The sequence below is a fragment of the Mirounga leonina genome, unplaced genomic scaffold (assembly GCF_011800145.1).
Source record: "Mirounga leonina isolate KUSES-001 unplaced genomic scaffold, KU_Mleo_1.0 Mir_180, whole genome shotgun sequence".
Taxonomy (NCBI): domain Eukaryota; kingdom Metazoa; phylum Chordata; class Mammalia; order Carnivora; family Phocidae; genus Mirounga; species Mirounga leonina.
Window position 1 is genome coordinate 35,361,048 of NW_023270469.1, and position 23,091 is coordinate 35,384,138.

Genomic DNA, 23,091 nt, shown 5'->3' on the forward strand with positions numbered 1-23,091 from the left:
AAAGAAAGAAAGAAAGAAAGAAAGAAAGAAAGAAAGAAAGAAAGAAAAGGAAAGGAAAGAAAGAAAAATTAACAGATATGTGAATTCTTAATCCTCTTTATTTGACCCATCCCCTAACCACCTCTCCTCTAGCACTCCAAGTTTGTTCTCTGTATTTAAGAGTTTTGTTTTTTTGTCTCTTTTTATCTTTGTTTTCTTTTGTTTTGTAAATTCCACATACGAATGATATCATACAGTATTTGTCTTTCACTGACTGACTTTATTTGAATTAGCATTATACATTCTAGGTCCATCCATGTTGTTGCAGATGGCAAGATCTCATTCTTTTTTATGACTAATATACCATTTTATATATATATATATATATATATATATATATATATATGTATATATATATCTCACATCTCCATTCATTCATTCATCTATCAATGGGACACATGGTTTGCTTCATATCTTGGCTGTTGTACATAATCAAGCAGTAAACATAGGAGTGTACATATCTTTTCAACTTAGTGTTTTTGTTTTCTTTGGGTAAATACCCAAGAGCGGAATTACTGGATCATGTGGTAATTCTATTTTTTTTTATTTTTTTATTATTATGTTAATCCCCATACACTACATCATTAGTTTTACATATAGTGTTCCATGATTCATTGTTAGTGCGTAACACCCAGTGCTCCATGCAGAACGTGCCCTCCTCAATACCCATCACCAGGCTAACCCACTCTCCCACCTCCCTCCCCCCTAAAACCCTCAGTTTGTTTTTCAGAGTCCATCGTCTCTCATGATTCGTCTCCTCCTCCGATTTCCCCCCTCATTCTTCCCCTCCTGCTAACTTCTTTTTTTTTTCTTAACATATATTGCATTATTTGTTTCAGAGGTACAGATCTGAGATTCAAGTCTTGAACAATTCACACCGCTTACCAGAGCACATACCCTCCCCAGTATCTATCACCCAGTCACCCCATCCCTCTCACCCCACCCCCCACTCCAGCAACCCTCAGTTTCTTTCCTGAGATTAAGAACTCCTCATATCAGTGAGGTCATATGATACATGTTTTTCTCTGTTAGACTTATTTCTCTCAGCATAATACCCTCCAGTTCCATCCACATCATTGAAAATGGCAAGATATCATTCCTTTTGATGGCTGCATAATATTCCATTGTATATATATACCACATCGACTTTATCCATTCGTCTGTCGATGGATATCTTGACTCTTTCCACAGTTTGGCTATTGTGGACATTGCTGCTATAAACATCGGGGTGCACGAACCCCTTCGGATCCCTACATTTGTATCTTTGGGGTAAATACCCAGTAGTGCAATTTCTGGATCATAGGGTAGCTCTATTTTCAACTTATTGAGGAACCTCTATACTGTTTTCCAGAGTGGCTGCACCAGTTTGCATTCCCACCAAGAGTGTAGGAGGGTTCCCCTTTAGCCGCATCCCCGACAACATCTGTCATTTCCTGACTTGTTAATTTTAGCCATTCTGACTGGTGTGAGGTGGTATCTCATTGAGGTTTTGATTTGGATTTCCCTGATGCCAAATGATATTGAACACTTTTTCATGTGTCTCTTGGCCATTTGGATGTCTTCTTTGGAAAAATGTCTGTTCATGTCTTCTGCCCATTTCTTGATTGGATTCTTTGTTCTTTGGGTGTTGAGTTTGATGAGTTCTTTATAGATTTTGGATACTAGCCCTTTATCTGGTATGTCATTTGCAAATATCTTCTCCCATTCTGTTGGTTGTCTTTTGGTTTTGTTGACTGTTTCTTTTGCTGTGCAAAAGCTTTTTATCTTGATGAAGTCCCAATAGTTCATTTTTGCCCTTGCTTCCCTTGCCTTTGGCAATATTTCTAGGAAGAAGTTGCTGAGGCTGAGGTCGCAGAGGTTGCTGCCTGTGTTCTCCTTTAGGATTTCGATGGACTCCTGTCTCACATTGAGGTCTTTCAACCATTTTGAGTCTATTTTTGTGTGTGGTCTAAGGAAATGGACCAGTTTCATTCTTCTGCATGTGGCTATCCAATTTTCCCAACACCATTTGTTCGAGAGACTGTCTTTTTTCCATTGGACATTCTTTCCTGCTTTGTCAAAGATCAGTTGACCATAGAGTTGAGGGTCCATTTCTGGGCTCTCTATTCTGTTCCAATGATCGATATGCCTGTTTTTGTGCCAGTACCATACTGTCTTGATGATGACAGCTTTGTAATAGAGCTGGAAGTCCGGAATTGTGATGCCGCCAGCTTTGCTTTTCTTTTTCAACATTCCTCTGGCTATTCGGGATCTTTCCTAGTTCCATACAAATTATAGGATGATTTGTTCCATTTCTTTGAAAAAAGTGGATGGTATTTTGATGGGGAGTGCATTGAATGTGTAGATTGCTCTAGGTAGCATTGACATCTTCACAATATTTGTTCTTCCAATCCATGAACATGGAACGTTTTTCCATTCCTTTGTGTCTTCCTCAATTTCTTTCATGAGTATTTTACAGTTTTCTAAGTACAGATCCTTTGCCTCTTTGTTAGATTTATTCCTAGGTATCTTATGGTTTGGGTGGAATTGTAAATGGGATCAACTCCTTAATTTCTCTTTCTTCTGTCTTGCTGTTGGTGTATAGGAATGCCACTGATCTCTGTGCATTGATTTTATATCCTGCCACATGACTAAATTCCTGTATGAGTTCTAGCAGTTTTGGGGTGGAGTCTTTGGGGTTTTCCACATAAAGTATCATATCATCTGCAAACAGTGAGAGTTTGACTTCTTCTTTGCCGATTTGGATGCCTTTTCTTTTTGTTGTCTGATTACTGTGGCTAAGACTTCCAATACTATGTTGAATAGCAGTGGTGATAGTGGACATCCCTGCCTCATTCCTGACCCTAGGGGGAAAGATCTCAGTTTTTCCCCATTGACAATGATATTTGCTGTAGGTTTTTCATAGATGGCTTTTATGATATTGAGGTATGTACCCTCTATGCCTATACTCTGAAGAGTTTTGATCAAGAAAGGATGCTGTACTTTGTCAAAAGCTTTTTCTGCATCTGTTGAGAGGATCATATGATTCTTGTTCTTTCTTTTGTTAATGTACTGTATCATGTTGATTGATTTGGGGATGTTGAACCAACCTTGTAGCCCAGGGATAAATCCCACTTGCTCGTGGTGAGTAATCCTTTTAATGTACTGTTGGATCCTATTGGCTACTATTTTGGTGAGAATTTTTGCATCCATGTTCATCAGGGATATTGGTCTGTAATTCTCCTTTTGGATGGGGTCTTTGTCTGGTTTGGGGATCAAGGTAATGCTGGCCTCATAAAATGAGTTTGGAAGTTTTCCTTCCATTTCTATTTTTTGGAAAAGTTTCAGAAGAATAGGTATTAATTCTTCTTTAAATGTTTGGTAGAATTCCCCTGGGAAGCCATGTGACCCTGGGCTTTTGTTTTTGGGGAGATTTTTGATGACTGCTTCAATTTCCTTAGTGGTTATAGGTCTGTTCAGGTTTTCTTTTTCTTCCTGGTGCAGTTTTGGTAGTTGATACATCTCTAGGAATGCATCCATTTCTTCCAGGTTATTTAATTTGCTGGCATAGAGTTCCTCATATGTTCTTATAATTGTTTGTATTTCTTTGGTGTTGGTTGTGATCTCTCCTCTTTCATTCATGATTTTGTTGATTTGGGTCATTTCTCTTTTCTTTTTGATAAGTCTGGCCAGTAGGTTATCAATCTTGTTAATTCTTTCAAAGAACCAGATCCTAGTTTCGTTGATCTGTTCTACTGTTCTTTTAGTTTCTATCTCATTGATTTCTGCTCTGATATTTATTATTTCTCTTCTCCTGCTGGGTTTAGGCTTTATTTTCTGTTCTTTCTCCATCTCCTTTAGGTGTAGGGTTAGGTTGTGCATTTGAGACCTTTCTTGTTTCTTGAGAAAGGCTTGTATTGCTATATACTTTCCTCTTAGGACTGCCTTTGCTGCATCCCAAAGATTTTGAACAGTTGTGTTTTCATTTTCATTGGTTTCCATGAATTTTTTTTAATTCTTCTTTAATTTCCTGGTTGACCCATTCATTCTTCAGTAGGATGCTCTTTAGCCTCCATGTATTTGAGTTCTTTCCAACTTTCCTCTTGTGATTGAGTTCTAGTTTCAAAGCATTGTGGGCTGAAAATAGACAGGGAATGATCCCAATCCTTTGGTACCGGTTGAGACCTGATTTGTGACCTAGGATGTGATCAATTCTGGAGAATGTTCCATGGGCACTAGAGAAGAATGTGTATTCCGTTGCTTTGGGATGGAATGTTCTGAATAGGTCTGTGAAGTCCATTTGGTCCAGTGTGTCATTTAAAGTCTTTATTTCCTTGTTAAACTTTTCCCTAGACGATCTGTCCATTTCAGTGAGGGGGGTGTTAAAGTCCCCCACTATTATTGTATTGTTGTCGATGTGTTTCTTTGCTTTTCTTATTAATTGCCTTATATAATTGGCTTCTCCCATGTTAGGGGCATAGATCTTTACAATTGTTAGATCTTCTTGTTGGATAGACCTTTTAAGTAGGATATAATGTCCTTCCTCATCTCTTATTACAGTCTTCGGTTTAAAATCTAATTTGTCTGATATAAGGATTGCCACCCCAGCTTTCTTTTGGTGTCCATTAGCATGGTAAATGGTTTTCCACCCCCTCACTTTCAATCTGGGCGTGTCTTTGGGTCTAAAATGAGTCTCTTGCAGACAGCATATCGATGGGTCTTGTTTTTTAATCCAGTCTGATAGCCTGTGTCTTTTGATTGGGGCATTTAGCCCATTTACATTCAGGGTAACTATTGAAAGATAGGAATTTAGTGCCATTGTATTGCCTGGAAGGTGACTGTTACTGTATATCGTCTGTGTTCCTCTCTGGTCTATGTTGCTTTTACGCTCTCTCTTTGCTTAGAGGACCCCTTTCAAGATTTCCTGTAGGGCTGGTTTTGTGTTTGCAAATTCCTTTAGTTTTTGTTTGTCCTGGAAGCTTTTTATCTCTCCTTCCATTTTCAATGACAGCCTAGCTGGATAGAGTATTCTTGGCTGCATATTTTTCTCATTTAGTGCTCTGAATATATCCTGCCAGTCCTTTCTGGCCTGCCAGGTCTCTGTGGATAGGTCTGTTGCCAATCTAATGTTTCTACCATTGTAGGTTACATATCTCTTCCCCCGAGCTGCTTTCAGGATTTTCTCTTTGTCTCTGAGACTCGAAAGTTTTACTATTAGATCTCGGGGTGTTGACCTATTTTTATTGATTTTGAGAGGGGTTCTCTGTGCTTCCTGGATTTTCATGCCTGTTTCCTTTCCCAAATTAGGGAAGTTCTCTGGTATAATTTGCTCCTATATACCTTCTGCCCCTCTCTCTCTTTCTTCTTCTTCTGGGATCCCAATTATTCTAATGTTGTTTCGTCTTATGGTATTGCTTATCTCTCGAATTCTGCCCTCGTGATCCAGTAGTTGTTTATCTCTCTTTTTCTCAGTTTCTTTATTTTCCATCATTTGGTCTTCTATATCACTGATTCTCTCCTCTGCCTCATTTATCCTAGCATTTAGCGCCCCCATATTTGATTGCACCTCATTAATAGCCTTTTTGATTTTGACTTGGTTAGATTTTAATTCTTTTACTTCTCCAGAAAGCATTTCTCTAATAACTTCCATATTTTTTTCAAGCCCAGCTAGTATCTTTAAAGTGATGATTCTGAACTCTAGATCTGACATCGTACTAATGTCCGTATTGAGTAGGTCTCTGGCAGTCGGCACTACCTCTTGTTCTTTTGTTGAGGTGATTTTTTCCGTCTTGTCATTTTGTCCAGAGGAGAATAGATTAATGAGAGAACAAAATGCTAGCAGGGTAACAATGTTCCAAGAAAATATACTCTAAACAAATCAGAAAAGACCTGAAGCAGGGGGAAAAGAAAGGGAAAGAGAGAAAAAAGAAAAAGATAAAGATAAAAACAGAACAAAACAAAACAAAACAAAAACAGAATGTGATCAAATATGCTCAGGCTGGTATATAGATCAGTGCCACAAACTAGATTTGGGGTGTATTTTGGTCTGTTAGAAGAAACTGTCTCCCAAAGTTTTAAAGAAAGAAAAACTTATATATGTACAAAAATAAGGGTTGATACGATGAAGGGATGGAATATGATTGTAAAGATAGAAATTATAAAAAATTTTATAAAAGGAATTGATAAGAAGTTGTTTGAAAAAAGAAAGAAGAGGATTTTAAAAAAAAAGGGGGGGAAAGGGAGAGAATGTGATCAGGCAGGGGAGTAGAAAAAAACCATACACTAGAGATTTAGGGTATATTTTGATCTGTTAGAAGAAATTATCTCAAAATTTTAGGGAGAACAACTTATTTATATATGCCAAAAATATAGGTAACTACTACGAAGAGATAGAATATGACTCTAAAAATGAAAAATAAAAATGTTTTTTAAAAAAGGGATTGACAAGATGTTGGTTGAAAAAGGGAAAAAGAACAATTCAAAAAAAAAAAAAAGAAAAAAGACAGTTAAAAAAAAAAACATTAACTTTGAAAGACAAAAGAATCATGGTAAAAAAGCCATGAATTCTATGTGCAGTATTCCCCTAGCGCTGGAGTTCTGCTGTTCTCATTGATCGGTAAACTTGGTCTTGGCTGGCTGTTCTCGCTGATCTTCTGGGGGAGGGGCCTGTTGCCAAGGTTCCCAAATGTCTTTGCCGGAGGCGGAATTGCCCCGCCCTTGCCTGGTCCAGGCTAAGTAATCTACTTGGGTTTGCTCTCCGGGGCTTTTGTTCCCTGCAAGCTTTCCGTACAGCTTTGGAGGACGAGAGTGAAAGGGCAGCCTCCCAATCTCCAACCCGGAGGAGCCGAGAACTCGGGCCCCACTCCTCAGTGAGCCCCCAGAGAAAAGCAGTCAATCACTCCCGTCTCCCCGGTCTCTGGCCACAATCCGTGCTCATCCGGCCTGTGACCGCGGGTTTCTATCTCTGGCACCCGACCCCGTGTGGAGTCTCCAAACCCAGCAGATCCCTGCGGTGCGCTCCCGCATCTCTCCTCCTGGGGGAGGAAGGGGAGTCTCCCCGGATCTGCTGCTCGTTGGGTCCCTGCTGGAGGAGCAGTGGCCCGACTGTGCCGCGGATCACTGTTTATGACAACCCCAAGCTGAGAGCCCACGCCTCAGCTTTGTCTCTGCAGCCAGCTTCCCCGCTCCGATACCTGGGAGCTCTGCCGCACTCAGGCACCCCCGGTGTTTCTGCGACCCCGAGGGTCCTGAGACCACACTGTCCCACGAGGGTTCCACTCCCACTTAGCCACAGGAGCGACGTCCCTCAGTGGAGCCAACTTCTAAAAGTTCTGATTTTGTGCTCCACGGCTCTATCACTTGCCAGTATCGGCTGATGTAGCCCCCCTCCCCCGCCATCTATCCTCCCGAATATCGCCTCGTATTCACTTCTCCGCACGTCCTACCTTCCAGAAAGTGGTTGCTTTTCTGTTCAGAGAGTTGTTGCTATTCTTTTCCTCGATCTCTGTTGAGTTTGTAGGTGTTCAGAATGGTTTGATCCCTAACCAGCTGAATTCCTGAGAGGAGACGAAATCCAGGTCTCCTACTCCTCCGCCATCTTGCTCCGCCCTGGTAATTCTATTTTCAATGTTTTGAGGAACCTGTATACTATTCTCTACAGTGGCTACACCAATTTGCATTCCCACCAACAGCATACAAGGGTTCCTTTTTCTCCACATCTTCAATGACCCTTATTTCTTGTGTTTATGATTTTAACCATTCTGACAGGTGCAGAATGATATCTCATTGTGCTTTTAGTTTGCATTTCCCTGAGGATTAGTGATGTTCACTATCTTTTCATGTGTCTGCTGGTCTCTATAGGTCTTCTTTGGAAAAATGTCCACTCTGGTCCTCTGCCCATTTTTTAATCAAATTCTTTGTTTATTTGATATTGAACTGTATAAATTATTTATATATTTTGGATATTAACCCCTCATCATATATGCCATTTGCAGTATCTTCTCCCATTCAGTAGGTTGCCTTTTTGTTGATGGTTTCCTTCACTGTGAAAAAGCTTTTTATTTTGGTATAGTCCCAATAATTTAATTTTGTTTTTGGTTTCCTTACCTGAAGAGAAAAATATTTCTGTGACTAATGTCAAAATAATTACTAAGTTTTCTTCTAGGAATTTCATGGTTTCAGGACTCACATTCAGGTCTTTAATCCATTTTGAGTTTATTTTTGTGTACGGTATAAGAAACTTGTCCAGTTTCATTCTTTTGCACATAGCTGTCCAGTTTTCCCAATACCATTTGTTGAAGAAACTATCTTTTCTCCATTGTATATTTTTGCCTCCTTTGTTGCAGGTTAATTGACCATATAAGTGTGGGTTTATTTCTCGTTTCTCTATTCTGTTCCATTGATCTACATCTATTTTTGCCAGTACTATACCGTTTTGATTACTATAGCTTTGTAATATATCTTGAAATATGCAATTGTGATACCACTAGCTTTGTTCATCTTTCTCAAGATTGCTTTGGCTATTGGGGTCTTTTGTGGTTCCATACAAATGTTAGGATTAATGTTCCAGTTCTGTGAAAAATGTCATTGGAATTTTGATAGGGATTGCATTAATAAATCTGTAGATTGCTTTGGGTAGTATGAACAATATAACAATACTGGTTCTTCCAATCCATGAGCATGGAATATCTTTCCATTTGTTTGGGCCATTTTCAGTTTCTTTCATCAGTGTTTTACAGTTTTTGGAATATAGGTCTTTAGTTCCTTGGTTAGGTTTATTCCTAGGTATTTTATTTTTGGTGCAATTGAGCTAAACTTTTCAGTTAAAAGATAACCTCCCAGCATAAAATTTGGTGCAGTCAGTCACTAAAGCTATTTCGCTAACCTTAAGGAGTAAAGGAAACTCATACACCACTAACATCAGTCATAAGCTATTGTTATTTATCAAGCCCACTAAACCAGAATGCAAGATGTTGATCACACCTCCTACAGAAAACAATAAATGTTAAGTTTTGTATAAAGGTTGTGAGTATCTGGTTAGGATTTAAAAAAATCAGCTCTACAACATGGAAGGGAATTTTTACGTGCAATGAATATACATTTGGTATTTGGCAATTTTAATGTATTTGATCTTTCAAATGGTGTCATTTCAAAAAGGAAAAAGAGAAAGAGCTGGTTGAGCAGAAAGGCCAAGCCTTGGACTGGAGGCCGATATGCATGTACTGACACCATGGGAGGTTGGGAAAGATACCCTGTTTTTTCTTCCATCTGTTTTTGGGTACTGAGAACAGTCTCTTGCTTTAATTTTAAGTGAATTTCATCTGCCTCATATATAGGGAAAAAAAAGAGATGAAAATTAACATAGAAACCACAGTTGCAATCTAATACTTTGATTTTTATTCAAATTCCACACATTTAAATTAAAAAAAAAAAAAACGCTCAAAAATCAGCAAATTACCTTGAATGTAGCTCTGTGCTTCCATTATTATATTTGCTTCCTCTTTCCCAGACACCAAAGTCTGGTACGCGGTAAACTCTTTCTACACAAAATACAAGGTTTTGAATAAAAGAGACCTAAAAGAAAAGAAATGAAACATAAGGACACATGCAGTAACAGGATCTTTATATACTGGTAAGAGCAATTAGATTATCATTTGAAATCCAATTACACACTTGCTACCAACACTTTCTTAACGTGTTCAAATTCTTGATTTTTTATATTACTATGCATACTCTGTTATACCTGGTTTTTCTAATATAAAGCCAAAAGTGAGAACCTAATATACAGTACAGAAATAAAATTTAAATCCTGTCAATGCTTCAACTATAATTTTTCAGCAATGTATCTATTACTGTTCATGGAGACTGGATATCTTGACAATTAAGAAAAACATAAAGCATTGTTTTATAATAGATAATATTTGTTATCTAAAATGTTCATATGAAGTGTTAAATAAGTCTAAAACTTTGGAGATAAAAAGGTATTTCCCAGTTCTGAAAAGAGTCAGTCCATTAACTGACTTAAGATTAATCTGGAGTCTTGAGTCTATTAATCCTGGAATCTAATATTCTTCTGGTCTTTTCTACAGCTGTAGATACCCATTCTTATAAACTCAAAGTTATGATTGGAGATGAGCTCCAACCAACAGGCCAAGAGTCACAGTTTCCTTGTAAAGTTTTCAGACAACTGATGAAATTTAAACTCTCAAAAGTAACTACAGAAAGCAAAGATTATGGTCAGTTCTAATTTAAAAAAAAAAAACTGTTCATTTTATTAAAGACAATATCTTAACTGGGCTGCTGGTCTTAATTACAAGGTTTTAAATTAAGTCCCCATGTTTCGTTCAATATTGCAAACTGAGTATGTGCACTTGCCTATCCATCCTTCATCTCGAGATCCCTTCTGAAGTGACAATATGTATCTCCCACCTCCCCCCATACACATAATTAATATAATGTATATACTTTTAAGAATGACAAAAAAATAGGTGGGGGGTGTGCTAAATGGGTGATGGGCATTAAAGACGGCACTTGTTGGGATGAGCATTGGGTATTATATATAAGTAATGAATCACTAAATTCTATTCCTGAAACCAATACTACACCATATGTTAACTAACTTGAATTTAAATTAAAAAAACCTCTTTACACAATTATAATTATTGTATTTGAAAAAATAAAATCATTAATGAAGTATACACAAAATTAAAAAAAAAGAATGACACATTAATAATACTAAAAAACCAAGGTAATATCTCACCAGTACACCAGAAACTCTGCCAAATTATAATAGAAGAAAGCAATAGAAAAGAATTCTTTGAGAAATCAGAACAGAGGAAACCACAGCCTCTTAAAATGACTCTTCTTTATTCTCTAGGATCTCTGGAAAGTTTCTAAGCCCAGAGTCAACAAATACATTGCTTAAGAGTTGATCTATAGAGCAGTCTACCCAGATTCTCTCACAAAAGATGAATGGCTAGTACACTGGAATCCCTGACATTTCCACTCTGCATCTGAACAGAGATGTTTGCCCTTAGGGCCAAAAACAGCTGACGAATTTCAGTGAAGAAAAAAGCAATTAGAGTGTTGGAGCCTCACAGAATTAGAACAGAGCATAAGATGATTCTAGATTTCCACAAAACACATATGTATCCCGTAACTTCCCTATCCAAGAATGAAGCATTACATAACTACAGTAAACTTATTTTTTTACTTTGAATATTAGTGAGGCTCTCCCCAGCTTTCCCAGTTTCTTGCTAACTTACCTATATACCCTAAGGAAAACCTGCCTATAGAAAAATCCTGGTCCATTTTCACAAAACCTGGTATCTTTAGCTCGTCTATGGTCTTTAGAGTTATTTAGATTCTATAATACATACATAAAATACTTTATACATTGTCAAGTCTTCAAGTTTAAAGATTTGAAAACATCTAAATCCTCCTTCCTTTCATAACAAACTTCTCAAGTATATAATCCATATTCCTGTTCCTTCCTTCTCTTAGGAGGACTTTAGGACAGGGCTAGGCCCAAGTAAGGCAGTCTGTTCAGAATGCCTACATGGTATAATAAGTGGCTAGAAAGGCATTTCTGGCTAATAAGCCCTGTGAGGAAAACTAAAATACCATTTACATTCTAGTTCCACAAGTAAGGAGTCTGCAAATTGCCATTCCACACCATCCTAACAAGTAAAAAGCTGAACAGACTGAAAAATTGACAATTCTTCTTACATCCATAAGGCGGGTGGGCGGGGGTTGGGGGGGTGGTTAGACAGAGCATACTGCTGCCCTAAGACTGGAGAGACCTACAGGTGAATACAGACAGCCATGGCTTCCTGGAGCAGAGACTCATGAGGCAGAAGTCACCTTGGGAACCAGTGCCAGGGTAGTTAAAACCTGAAGTTTAGTAATTGAACTGCTAGAGGCTCAGTTAAAAACTGGAGTAAAAACTCTAAGAGTTAACATCTCCAGGAGGACCAAGTCATAAGGAGTTCAGGTTGAGATTTACCTGCAAAATATTGAGATTTACCTGCAAAAACTCCACCAGGTTCCCATAGAAAATGAGGAAAATCCCCTATGTCTTCCAGCAGGGGGAGGGGAAAAGAAATCATTTTGAAATACAAGTATCCACGCTTTCTAAAAGTTCTTGCTACACTAGTTCACTTTTACAAAAGACCTACATTACCACCTGTTTTCATTAACTGAAAGAAATCCAGAGGATTTTCACTTTTACATTAAAAAAAAAAAGCCGTTACTGTACAAATGCAGGACTTTTGTAAAAAAAAAAAAAGTAAATGTGTAAACCTTCACTTTACACATTAAGGCTTACAAAAGGTTCCATAGGAACACTCTACTTTCAGACTGTGGGGGAAATCTCTACATGGAAACACTGTGTGGAAAATGGTGAACCAGACCTTGATCTATTGGTCAGTAGAACCTAACTGACCTGGGGAAGGGGAAATACCCAACTCCAGCCAGCTCTACTCTTCCAGATGAGGAAGAGAAATATGCAACTTGAGCCTACTAGAGCTATTTTATCTTGCCTAAGGGGAGAGGGGAAAAAAATGAGATACACTTGTGAAGTTCATAGTCCAGAGGCACAGGCTAACTAAAAGACTAGACCTAATCATCAGATTACAAAATCCTTTGCATCCCTTCCCCTCATATCTCACCACATTACCAAGGGCCTATTTACAACAGTTCCTTTATACTACATCATGTCCAGCTATCAAGAAAAAATTACAGAGCATATCAAAAAGAAAAAAAAAACTCACACAATTTGAAGAGACAAAGTAAACATCAGAACTATATGTGACAGGGATGTTGGAACTATCAGACTAAATTTAAAATAACTATGACTAATATGATACAGAAACTGCTGAATGAAGTAATAGTAAGCAAGAACACAGGGGCAATGTAATCAGAGATGGAAATCCAAAGAACTCCTCAAAAATGCTAGATATAAAAAAATACTATAAAAGAAATTAAAAATGTCTTTGATAAACTTATCAGAGATTCAACACAACTGAGGAAAAAATCTTGGCTAGAGGCTATATAAACAGAATCCTTGAAAACTGAAAAGCAGAACAAAACTGAAAAACACAGAACAGAATATTCAAGGGCTGTGAGACAACTAAAAAAGGTGTAATATATGTAATAGGCATACCAGGATGAGAAGAAAGAAAGAAAAAAAGGAACAGAAGAAATATTTCAAACAATAACAACTGAGAATTCCCCCAAATTAAGTCAGATACCAAACCACACATATAGGAAGCTCAGATAAAACTAAGTAGGATAAATGTCCCCAAAAACTACACCTCAGAATTTCATTTTCAAATAACCAAAAATCAAAGATAAAGAAAAAATCCAGAAAAAAGAAAAAACAATTACCTTACCTACAGCAGAACAAGGCTAAAAATTACATTCAACCTCTTCTCAGAACCATCTAAGTGAGACTGGAATGAAATACTGAAAGTGCTGAGAGAAAAAAAAAAAAAAAAACCTAAAAAACTATCAACCTAGAATCCTGTACCCTGCAAAATTATCTTTCAAGAGTGAAGGAGAAATAAAAACTTTTTCAAATACATTGAGGAAATTTGTTGCCAGTAGGCCTGTCTTGCAAGAAATGTTAAGTTCTTTAGAGAGAAGAAAAATAATAAACTCAGATCTAAATAAGTGAAGGTGAAATAAATTTTTTTATTACTCTTAATGGATTTAACGGATAACAGTTTGTTCAAAATAATAAATAGTAACAATGTAATTGATTATGTTTTTTTTTTTTTAAGACTTTATTTATTTGACAGAGAGAAAGACAGCGAGAGAGGGAACACAAGCAGGGGGCATGGGAGAGGGAGAAACAGATTCTCTGCGGAGCAGGGAGCCCAATGTGGGGCTCGATCCCAGGACCCTGGGATCATGACCTGAGCTGAAGGCAGATGCTTAACAACTGCGCCACCCAGGCACCCTGATTATGTATGTTTATATCAACATGTATCCTTATATATAAGTTAATGACAGCAAAGATATAAGGAAGGAATTAGGGTTATTTTGTTATTATAAAACACCACACATGAAGTGGTATAGTGTTATCTGAAAGTGGACTTGGATTAGTTGTAAATGTATATTGCAAACTCCAGGGCAACAAGTTAAAAAAAGTAAAAAGAGGTCTAACTGATATGCTAAGAAAGGAGAGAAAATAGAATCATATAAAAAACTCAAATTTAAACCACAAAAGGCAAAAAAGAGTGGAATACAAAAATGGAGAAACAGGATAACAAATAGAAAACAGTAACAAGTACGGTAGAGAGTAATCCAACTATATCAACAATTACTTTGAATGTCAATGGTTTAAATGAACCAATTAAAAGACAGAGACTGTAAGAGTGGATCAAAAACATGACCTAAATATATGCTGCTATAAGAAACTAACTTTAAATATGAAGATACAAATTGATTACAAGTAAATGAATGGAGGAAAATATACCATGCTAACACTAACCAGAGGAAAGCTGGAGTAGCTATTTAATTTCAGATAGAGCAGACTTTAAGTAAAGTTACCAAAGATAAAGAAAGGAATGACATAATTATAAAGGAGTTAATTCTCCAAAAACACAAAACAATCCTTAACATGTATGCAACTAACAGAGCATCAAACTATGTTAAGCAAATACTAGCAGAACTGGAAAGAGAACTAGATGAATTTGCTATCAAGGTTGGAGACTTTAACACCCCTCTATCAGAACTAGGTAGATCCAACAGCCAGAAAATCAGTAAGGACAGCTGAACTCAACAACACCATCAATCAACTGGATACAATTGACATCTATAGACTATTCCACCCAACAACATGAAAATACACATTCTTCTCAAGTTTACATGGAATATTCACCAAGAAAGAACATATTCTGAGCCAAAAAATACACTTTAATAAATGTAAAAGAATATATATCATACAATGTCTTTTCTCAGACCACAACAAAATTAAACTAGGAGCCAGGAACAAAAAGATAACTAGAAAATCCCCCAAATATGTGGAGATTAAACAACATACTGCTAAAAAACACAAGCCAAACAAAAAAATCTCAGAGAAATTTAAAAATATTTTGAGATAAATGCACTTTTCAAAATTTGTAGGATGCAGTGAAAGCAATGTGTACAGGGAAATTTATACCACTGAATACATATTTTAAAAAGAGAGATCTGAAATCAGTAATCTAAGATTCTACCTTAGGAAACTTTGTAGTTAATAAATATGTTAAGGGAGAGGCTTTAAGACTACATAAATTGTTTCTCTTCATATTTTCATCCAACAATTTTAGCATTTATCAGTAAATCTTGTTTACAATAATTATTACTATAGTTCTTGCCTAAAGGTTATTTTCTATTTCCCTATTTACTTTTATTTATTAATTGGAATTCTAACATAACAAATGTTTTATGTGACACTGTTGCAATGAACATCTTAGTATGTTTCTAGGAGCTTCTCAGCCATTTTGCAACATGGTACACATAGAGTAATATTTATACAACACACTGAAATTACTGGACAAGACTCCTGGCAGCCAGAAGTTAATTGTCCTGGGAGGTGACACAAATACCTTTAGAATGAAGGACTCAGTTCCTCAGCCTGTCTGTGGTATCCTAGCAGGAAAGCTCTGATCTAGGGTATATATCTGAAAGTTGAATTGCTAAATTGTAGACTAAGTGCACTTTTAACTTCACTAGATGTTGTCCAGATGTCCTTCATAGTTTAAAAAAACTGGTGACCAAGTTCTGGCCTATAAAATTAGGCTGACATCACTGGGTAAGGCTTCTAGAAACTGTTTTTAAAGACCCTCCTTCTTTCCCAATTCTTACTTGCTGGTGTCGACATGATACCTAGAAGAACAGCACCTTTACTACAATTATTTGGATAAATGTCCCATGTTTAAAGATGGCAGAATAGGAGAAAAGTAAGTCTATATCCTTGATGACATTGATCAGCTACTGTTAAAGCCCAGGACTTCCAACCTCCAAAAATGCTGGTGCATGAAATAAAACTTGTATCTGTTGAAACCACTCTTAGTTGGATTTTCTATTACTTGTTGCCAAATGTAACTTAAATTATATATTATTCATGACTCATTTCACATTTTCATTTCTCCACCTTTCCTCTTTCTCTGCTCTCCCCCTGCCAGCTGGAGTTGGTTTGCAATTTAGGATCTTAAAACGTCTCTGCCGACTCAATCAAAAGTAGTATATTTGTCATTCTCTATCAGACCATGCCATTTGAATTTGCTACATTGAATCTTATCTTTTTTTCTATTTTAGTAAGCTTTTGCCGATTTTCCCAACTAAAATGTAATTTCTACAAGGCAGGGAGGTGCTTTGTCTGTCTTCATCATTCTGTATCCCTAGTGCCTAGAACAGTAATTTCTACATAACAACTCAACCAATTTGTTGAAGGAATGGTTAAATGACCTACAAACATTTTTAAAAGAATTTGATTTTTCATACAACCTCTGTCAAGTTTTATAAAATTATAGCAACCTCATAAAACTTATTGGGGAGCTTTTCCTGTTTTATCAGGAATTACCTCTTCCTTTAAGCTTTGGTAAGATTTGCCTATAAAACGAGCTGGAACAGTTCTTTTTTCTGGAGAAGTTGAGGGGCAGGGGAAAGATTTCTCACCAATAATTTACTTTTGTCAAAGACTATAGATCATGCATTTCTGAGAGGGTGAAAACTGGTTCTTGGAAGCAAAAGAAAAAATCTTAGATATTACAATAGAATGTGGCCATGGAATGTTCAACTCTACCTTGACAAAATCTTATTCCTAATTTCTCACATTACAGAAAACTTACATAGTTTCCCCCCCTCTTGAGGGCAACAACAAAAATAATAAAAAGGTTAAGACCATAATATAGGTCTATTTTATTTTTCTATTTCTTAAGTTAGTATTAGTAACTATATTAGTTTGCTAGAGCTGCCATAGCAACATACCCAAGACTGGTCTTTATTTTCTCATAGTTATGAAGACCATATACCAAGATAAGGGTGTCAGCAGGTTTGGTTTCTTCTAAGGCCTTTCTCTTTGACTTACAGGTGGGCCACACTATTGCGACTTTGTCCTCACATGGTTGTCCCTCTGATCACATATGCCCCTGGTGTCTCTTTGTATGTTCCAATATCTTCATCTTATAAGTACACCAGACAGATTGTATTAAGGCTCACCATATGGGCATGATTTAAACTTTCCTCTTTAAAGGATTTATCTCCAAATACATCTGCAACAATCCTACCTCCAAATAAGACCACATTTTGAGGTACAGGGCCTTTGGGTTTTAACATAGAAATTTGTAGAAAGTGGAAGGCGGGGGCACAAATCAGCTTATAACAGTAACTTATAGTTTTCCCAGAACCCATTCTATTTGGGATCATTTGGATATTTATTGTCAAATAATTTCTTATTTGTAGTTATATTCTCCTTTTCATTCCTAATATTATTCATCTGTTTAAGTATTCCTTTTCTACTGGGCAAATGTTGTTGAAGTTGGTTTAAATTATTAACCTTTAAAAAAATATAATTCTTGGTTTTGTTGACAATCTGTATTCTAACTTCACATTTTACATAATTATTTATATTTTTATCTTTATTACTTTCTTCCTTCTACTTGCTTTGTGTTTATTACAGTATTTTTTCTGAATTTAAAAACAGAACACTTGGAGGGGCGGAGCAAGATGGCGGAGGAGTAGGAGACCTGGATTTCGTCTCCTCTCAGGAATTCAGCTGGATAGGGATCAAACCATTCTGAACACCTACAAACTCAACAGGAGATCGAAGAAAAGAAGAGCAACAACTCTCTCATCAGAAAAGCGACCACTATCTGGAAGGTAGGACGTGCGGAGAAGTGAATCCAAGGCGACATTCGGGAGGATAGACGGAGGGGAAGGGGCCTCCGTAGGCCGCTTCTGGCAAGTGATAGAGCCACGGAGCACAAAATCGGAACTTTTAAAAGTCTGCTCTGCCGAGGGACGTCACTCTGGTGGCTAAGTGGGGGGTGGAACCCTCTGGGACAGTGTGGTCTCAGGACCCTCGGGGTCACAGAAAGACCGGGGGTGCCTGAGTGTGGCAGAGCTCCCAGGTAACGGAGCAGGGAAGCCGGCTGCAGAGGCGGAGCCCAGGTGCGGGCTCTCAGCTCGGGGTTGCCATAAACCGTGATCCGCGGCACAGTCGGGCCCCTGCTCCTCCAGCAGGGACCCAATAAGCGGCAGATCCGGGGAGACTCACCTTCCTCCCCCAGGAGAAGCCGCGCAGGAGCGCACCGCAGGGATCTGCTGGGTTTGGAGACTCCACCCGGTGTCGGGTGCCAGAGATAGAGGCGCGCAGTCCCAGGCTGGGTGAGCACGGAGTGCGGCCAGAGACCAGGGAGACAGGAGTGACTGACGGCTTTTCTCTGGGGGCGCACTGAGGAGCGGGCCCCGAGTTCTCGGCTCCTCCAGGGCGGAGATTGGGAGGCCGCCATTTTCACTCTCCGCCTCCAAAGCTATACGGAAAGCTCGCAGGGAACAAAAGCCCGGAGAGAAAACCCGAGCAGATTACTTACCCGGGAGGGGGCAAGGGTGGGGCAATTCCGCCTCCGGCAGAGACATTTGGAAACCACGGCAACAGGCCCCTCCCCAGAAGATCAGCTAGAACAGCCAGCAAAGACTAAGTTTACCGATCAATGAGAATGGCAGAACTCCAGCGCTAGGGGACTACTGCACATAGAATTCACGGCTTTTTTACCAAGATTCTTTAGTCTTTTAAAGTTAATTTTTTTTAACTGTCTTTTTTGTCTTTTTATTTCTTTTTGAATTTTTCTTTTTCCCTTTTTCAACCAACATCTTATCAATCCCTTTTTTAAAAAAAATTTTTTTATTTTTCATTTTTAGAGTCATATTCTATCCCTTCATAGTAGTTACCCGTATTTTTGGATTATATATATAAGTTGTTCTCTCTTTAAAATTTTGAGATAGTTTCTTCTAACAGATTAAAATATACCCTAAATCTCTAGTATATGGTGTTTTCTATGCCCCTGCCTGATCACAACCTCTCCCTTTTTTTTCTTTTTCTTTTTTCTTTTTTTAAATCCTCTTCTTTCTTTTTTCCAACAACTTCTTATCAATTCCTTTTATAAAATTTTTTATAATTTCCATTTTTACAGTCATATTCCATCCCTTCTTCATATCAACCCTTATTTTTGTACATATATAAGTTTTTCTTTCTTTAAAATTTTGGGAGGCACTTTCTTCTAAAAGACCAAAATTCACCCCAAATCTAGTGTGTGGCACTGATCTATATACCATATAGATCATATTTGACCACATTCTGGTTTTTCTTTTCTTGTTGTTGTTTTGTTTTGTTTGTTTTTGTTTTTATCTTTATCTTTTTCTTTTTTTTCTTTTTCTTTTTTATCTCTTTCCCTTTCTTATCCCACTGCTTCAGGTCTTTTCTGATTTGTTTAGAGTATATTTTCTGGGAACGTGGTTACTCTGCTAGCATTTTGTTCTCTCATTCATCTATTCTCCTTTGCACAAAATGACGAGATGGAAAAAATCACTTCAACAAAAAGAACAAGAGGTAGTACCGACTGCCAGGGACCTACTCAATACGGACATTAGTACGATGTCATATCTAGAGTTCAGAATCATCACTTTAAAGATACTAGCTGGGCTTGAAAAAAATATGGCAGTTATTAGAGAAACTCTTTCTGGAGAAGTAAAAGAGCTAAAATCCAACCAAGTAGAAATCAAAAAGCTATTAAAGAGGTGCAATAAAAAATGGAGGCACTAACTGCTAGAATAAATGAGGCAGAAGAGAGAATCAGTAATATAGAAGATGAAATGATGGAAAATAAAGAAGCTGAGAAAAAGAGAGATAAACAACTACTGGATCACGAGGGCAGAATTCGAGAGATAAGCGATACCATAAGACGAAACAACATTAGAATAATTGGGATCCCAGAAGAAGAAGAAAGAGAGAGAGGGGCAGACGATATAATGGAGCAAATTATAGCAGAGAACTTCCCTAATTTGGGGAAAGAAACAGGCATGAAAATCCAGGAAGCACAGAGAACCCCTCTCAAAATCAATAAAAATAGGTCAACTCCCCGACATCTAATAGTAAAACTTACGAGTCTCAGAGACAAAGAGAAAATCCTGAAAGCAGCTCGGGAGAAGAGATATGTAACCTACAAGGGTAGAAACATTAGATTGGCAACAGACCTATCCACAGAGACCTGGCAGGCCAGAAAGGACTGGCAGAATATATTCAGAGCACTAAATGAGAAAAATAGGCAGCCAAGAATACTATATCCAGCTAGGCTGTCATTGAAAATAGAAGGAGAGATAAAAAGCTTCCAGGACAAACAAAAACTAAAGGAATTTGCAAAAATAAAACCAGCCCTACAGGAAATCTTGAAAGGGGTCCTCTAAGCAAAGAGAGAGCCTAAAAGCAACATAGACCAGAAAGGAACACAGACAACAGAGGGGAACTGTCACCTTACAGGCAATACAATGGCACTAAATTCCTATCTTTCAATAGTTACCCTGAATGTAAATGGGATAAATGCCCCAATCAAAAGACACAGGCTAACAGACTGGATTAAAAAACAAGACCCATCGATATTCTGTCTGCAAGAGACTCATTTTAGAACCAAAGACACCCCAGATTGAAAGTGAGGGGGTGGAAAACCATTTACCATGCTAATGGACACCAAAAGAAAGCTGGGGTGGCAATTATATCAGACAAATTAGATTTTAAACCAAAGACTGTAATAAGAGATGAGGAAGGACACTATATCATACTTAAAGGATCTATCCAACAAGAAGATCTCACAATTGTAAATATCTATGCCCCTAACATGGGAGGAGCCAATTATATAAGGCAATTAATAACAAAAGCAAAGAAACACATCGACAACAATACAATAATAGTGGGGGACTTTAACATCCCCCTCACTGAAATGGAGAGATCATCTAAGCAAAAGATCAACAAGGAAATAAAGACTTTAAATGACACACTGGACCAAATGGACTTCACAGACATATTCAGAACATTCCACCCCAAAGCAACAGAATACACATTCTTCTCTAGTGCCCATGGAACATTCTCCAGAATAGATCACATCCTAGGTCATAAGTCAGGTCTCAACCGGTACCAAAAGATTGGGATCATTCTCTGCCTATTTTCAGACCACAATGCTTTGAAACTAGAAGTCAATCACAAGAGGAGTGTCGGAAAGAACTCAAATACATGGAGGCTAAAGAGCATCCTACTGAAGAATGAATGGGTCAACCAGGAAATTAAAGAAGAATTAAAAAATACATGGAAACCAATGAAAATGAAAACACAACTGTTCAAAATCTTTGGGATGCAGCAAAGGCAGTCCTAAGAGGAAAGTATATAGCAATACAAGCCTTTCTCAAGAAACAAGAAAGGTCTCAAGTACACAACCTAACCCTACACCTAAAGGAGCTGGAGAAAGAACAGCAAATAAAGCCTAAACCCACCAGGAGAAGAGAAATCATAAAGATCAGAGCAGAAATCAATGAAATACAAACTAAAAGAACAGTAGAACAGATCAACGAAACTAGGAGCTGGTTCTTTGAAAGAATTAACAAGATTGATAAACCCCTGGCCAGACTTATCAAAAAGAAGAGAAATGACCCAAATCAACAAAATCATGAATGAAAGAGGAGAGATCACAACCAACACTAAAGAAATACAAACAATTATAAGAATATATTATGAGCAACTCTATGCCAGCAAAATAGATAACCTGGAAGAGATGGATGCATTCCTAAAGATGTATCAACTACCAAAACTGAACCAGGAAGAAATAGAAAACCTGAACAGACCTAAAACCACTAAGGAAATTGAAGTAGTCATCAAAAATCTCCCAAAAAACAAAAGCCCAGGGCCAGATGGTTTCCCAGGGGAATTCTACCAAACATTTCAAGAAGAATAAATACCTATTCTTCTGAAACTGTTCCAAAAAATAGAAACGGAAGGAAAACTTCCAAACTCATTTTATGAGGCCAGCATTACCTTGATCCCCAAACCAGACAAAGACCCCATCCAAAAGGAGAATTACAGACCAATATCCCTGATGAACATGGATGCAAAAATTCTCACCAAAATACTAGCCAACAGGATCCAACAGTACATTAAAAGGAATTATTCACCATGACCAAGTGGGATTTATCCCTAGGCTGAAAGGTTGGTTCAACATCCGCAAATCAATCAATGTGATACAATACATTAACAAAAGAAAAAACAAGAATCATATGATCCTCTCAATAGATGCAGAAAAAGCTTTTGACAAAGTACAGCATCCTTTCTTGATCAAAACTCTTCAGAGTATAGGGATCGAGGGTACATACCTCAATATCATAAAAGCTATCTATGAAAAACTTACAGCAAATATTATTTTCAATGGGGAAAAACTGAGAGCTTTCCCCCTAAGGTCAGGAACGCGGCAGGGATGTCCACTATCACCACTGCTATTCAACATAGTATTGGAAGTCCTAGCCACAGCAATGAGACAACAAAAAGAAATCAAAGGCATCCAAATTGGCAAAGAAGAAGTCAAACTCTCACTCTTTGCACATGATATGATACTTTATGTGGAAAACCAAAAAGACTCCACCCCAAAATTGCTAGAACTCATACAGGAATTCAGTAAAGTGGCAGGATATAAAATCAATGCACAGAAGTCAGTGGCATTCCTATACACCAACAACAAGACAGAAGAAAGAGAAATTAAGGAGTTGATTGCATTTACAATTGCACCCAAAACCATAAGATACCTAGGCATAAATCTAACCAAAGAGACAAAGGATCTGTACTCAGAAAACTATAAAATACTCATGAAAGAAATTGAGGAAGACACAAAGAAATGGAAAAACGTTCCATGCTCATGGCTTGGAAGAACAAATATTGTGAAGATGTCAATGCTACCTAGAGCAATCTACACATTCAATGCACTCCCCATCAAAATACCATCCACTTTTTTCAAAGAAATGGAACAAATCATCCTAAAATTTGTATGGAAC

At 37.6% G+C, this 23,091-nt stretch overlaps 1 protein-coding gene across 5 annotated transcripts in view; it reads right to left on the bottom strand.

Annotated features, from left to right (window-relative positions):
• PHKB (phosphorylase kinase regulatory subunit beta) overlaps window positions 1–23,091 on the bottom strand; it is a 314,667-nt gene that overhangs the window by 158,092 nt on the left and 133,484 nt on the right. For all 5 annotated transcript variants that reach the window (XM_035025274.1, XM_035025277.1, XM_035025278.1 and 2 more), the window contains one exon: window positions 9,476–9,591. In XM_035025274.1, the coding sequence (XP_034881165.1) occupies window positions 9,476–9,591 (116 nt within the window). The remainder of the gene's footprint in view (window positions 1–9,475; window positions 9,592–23,091) is intronic.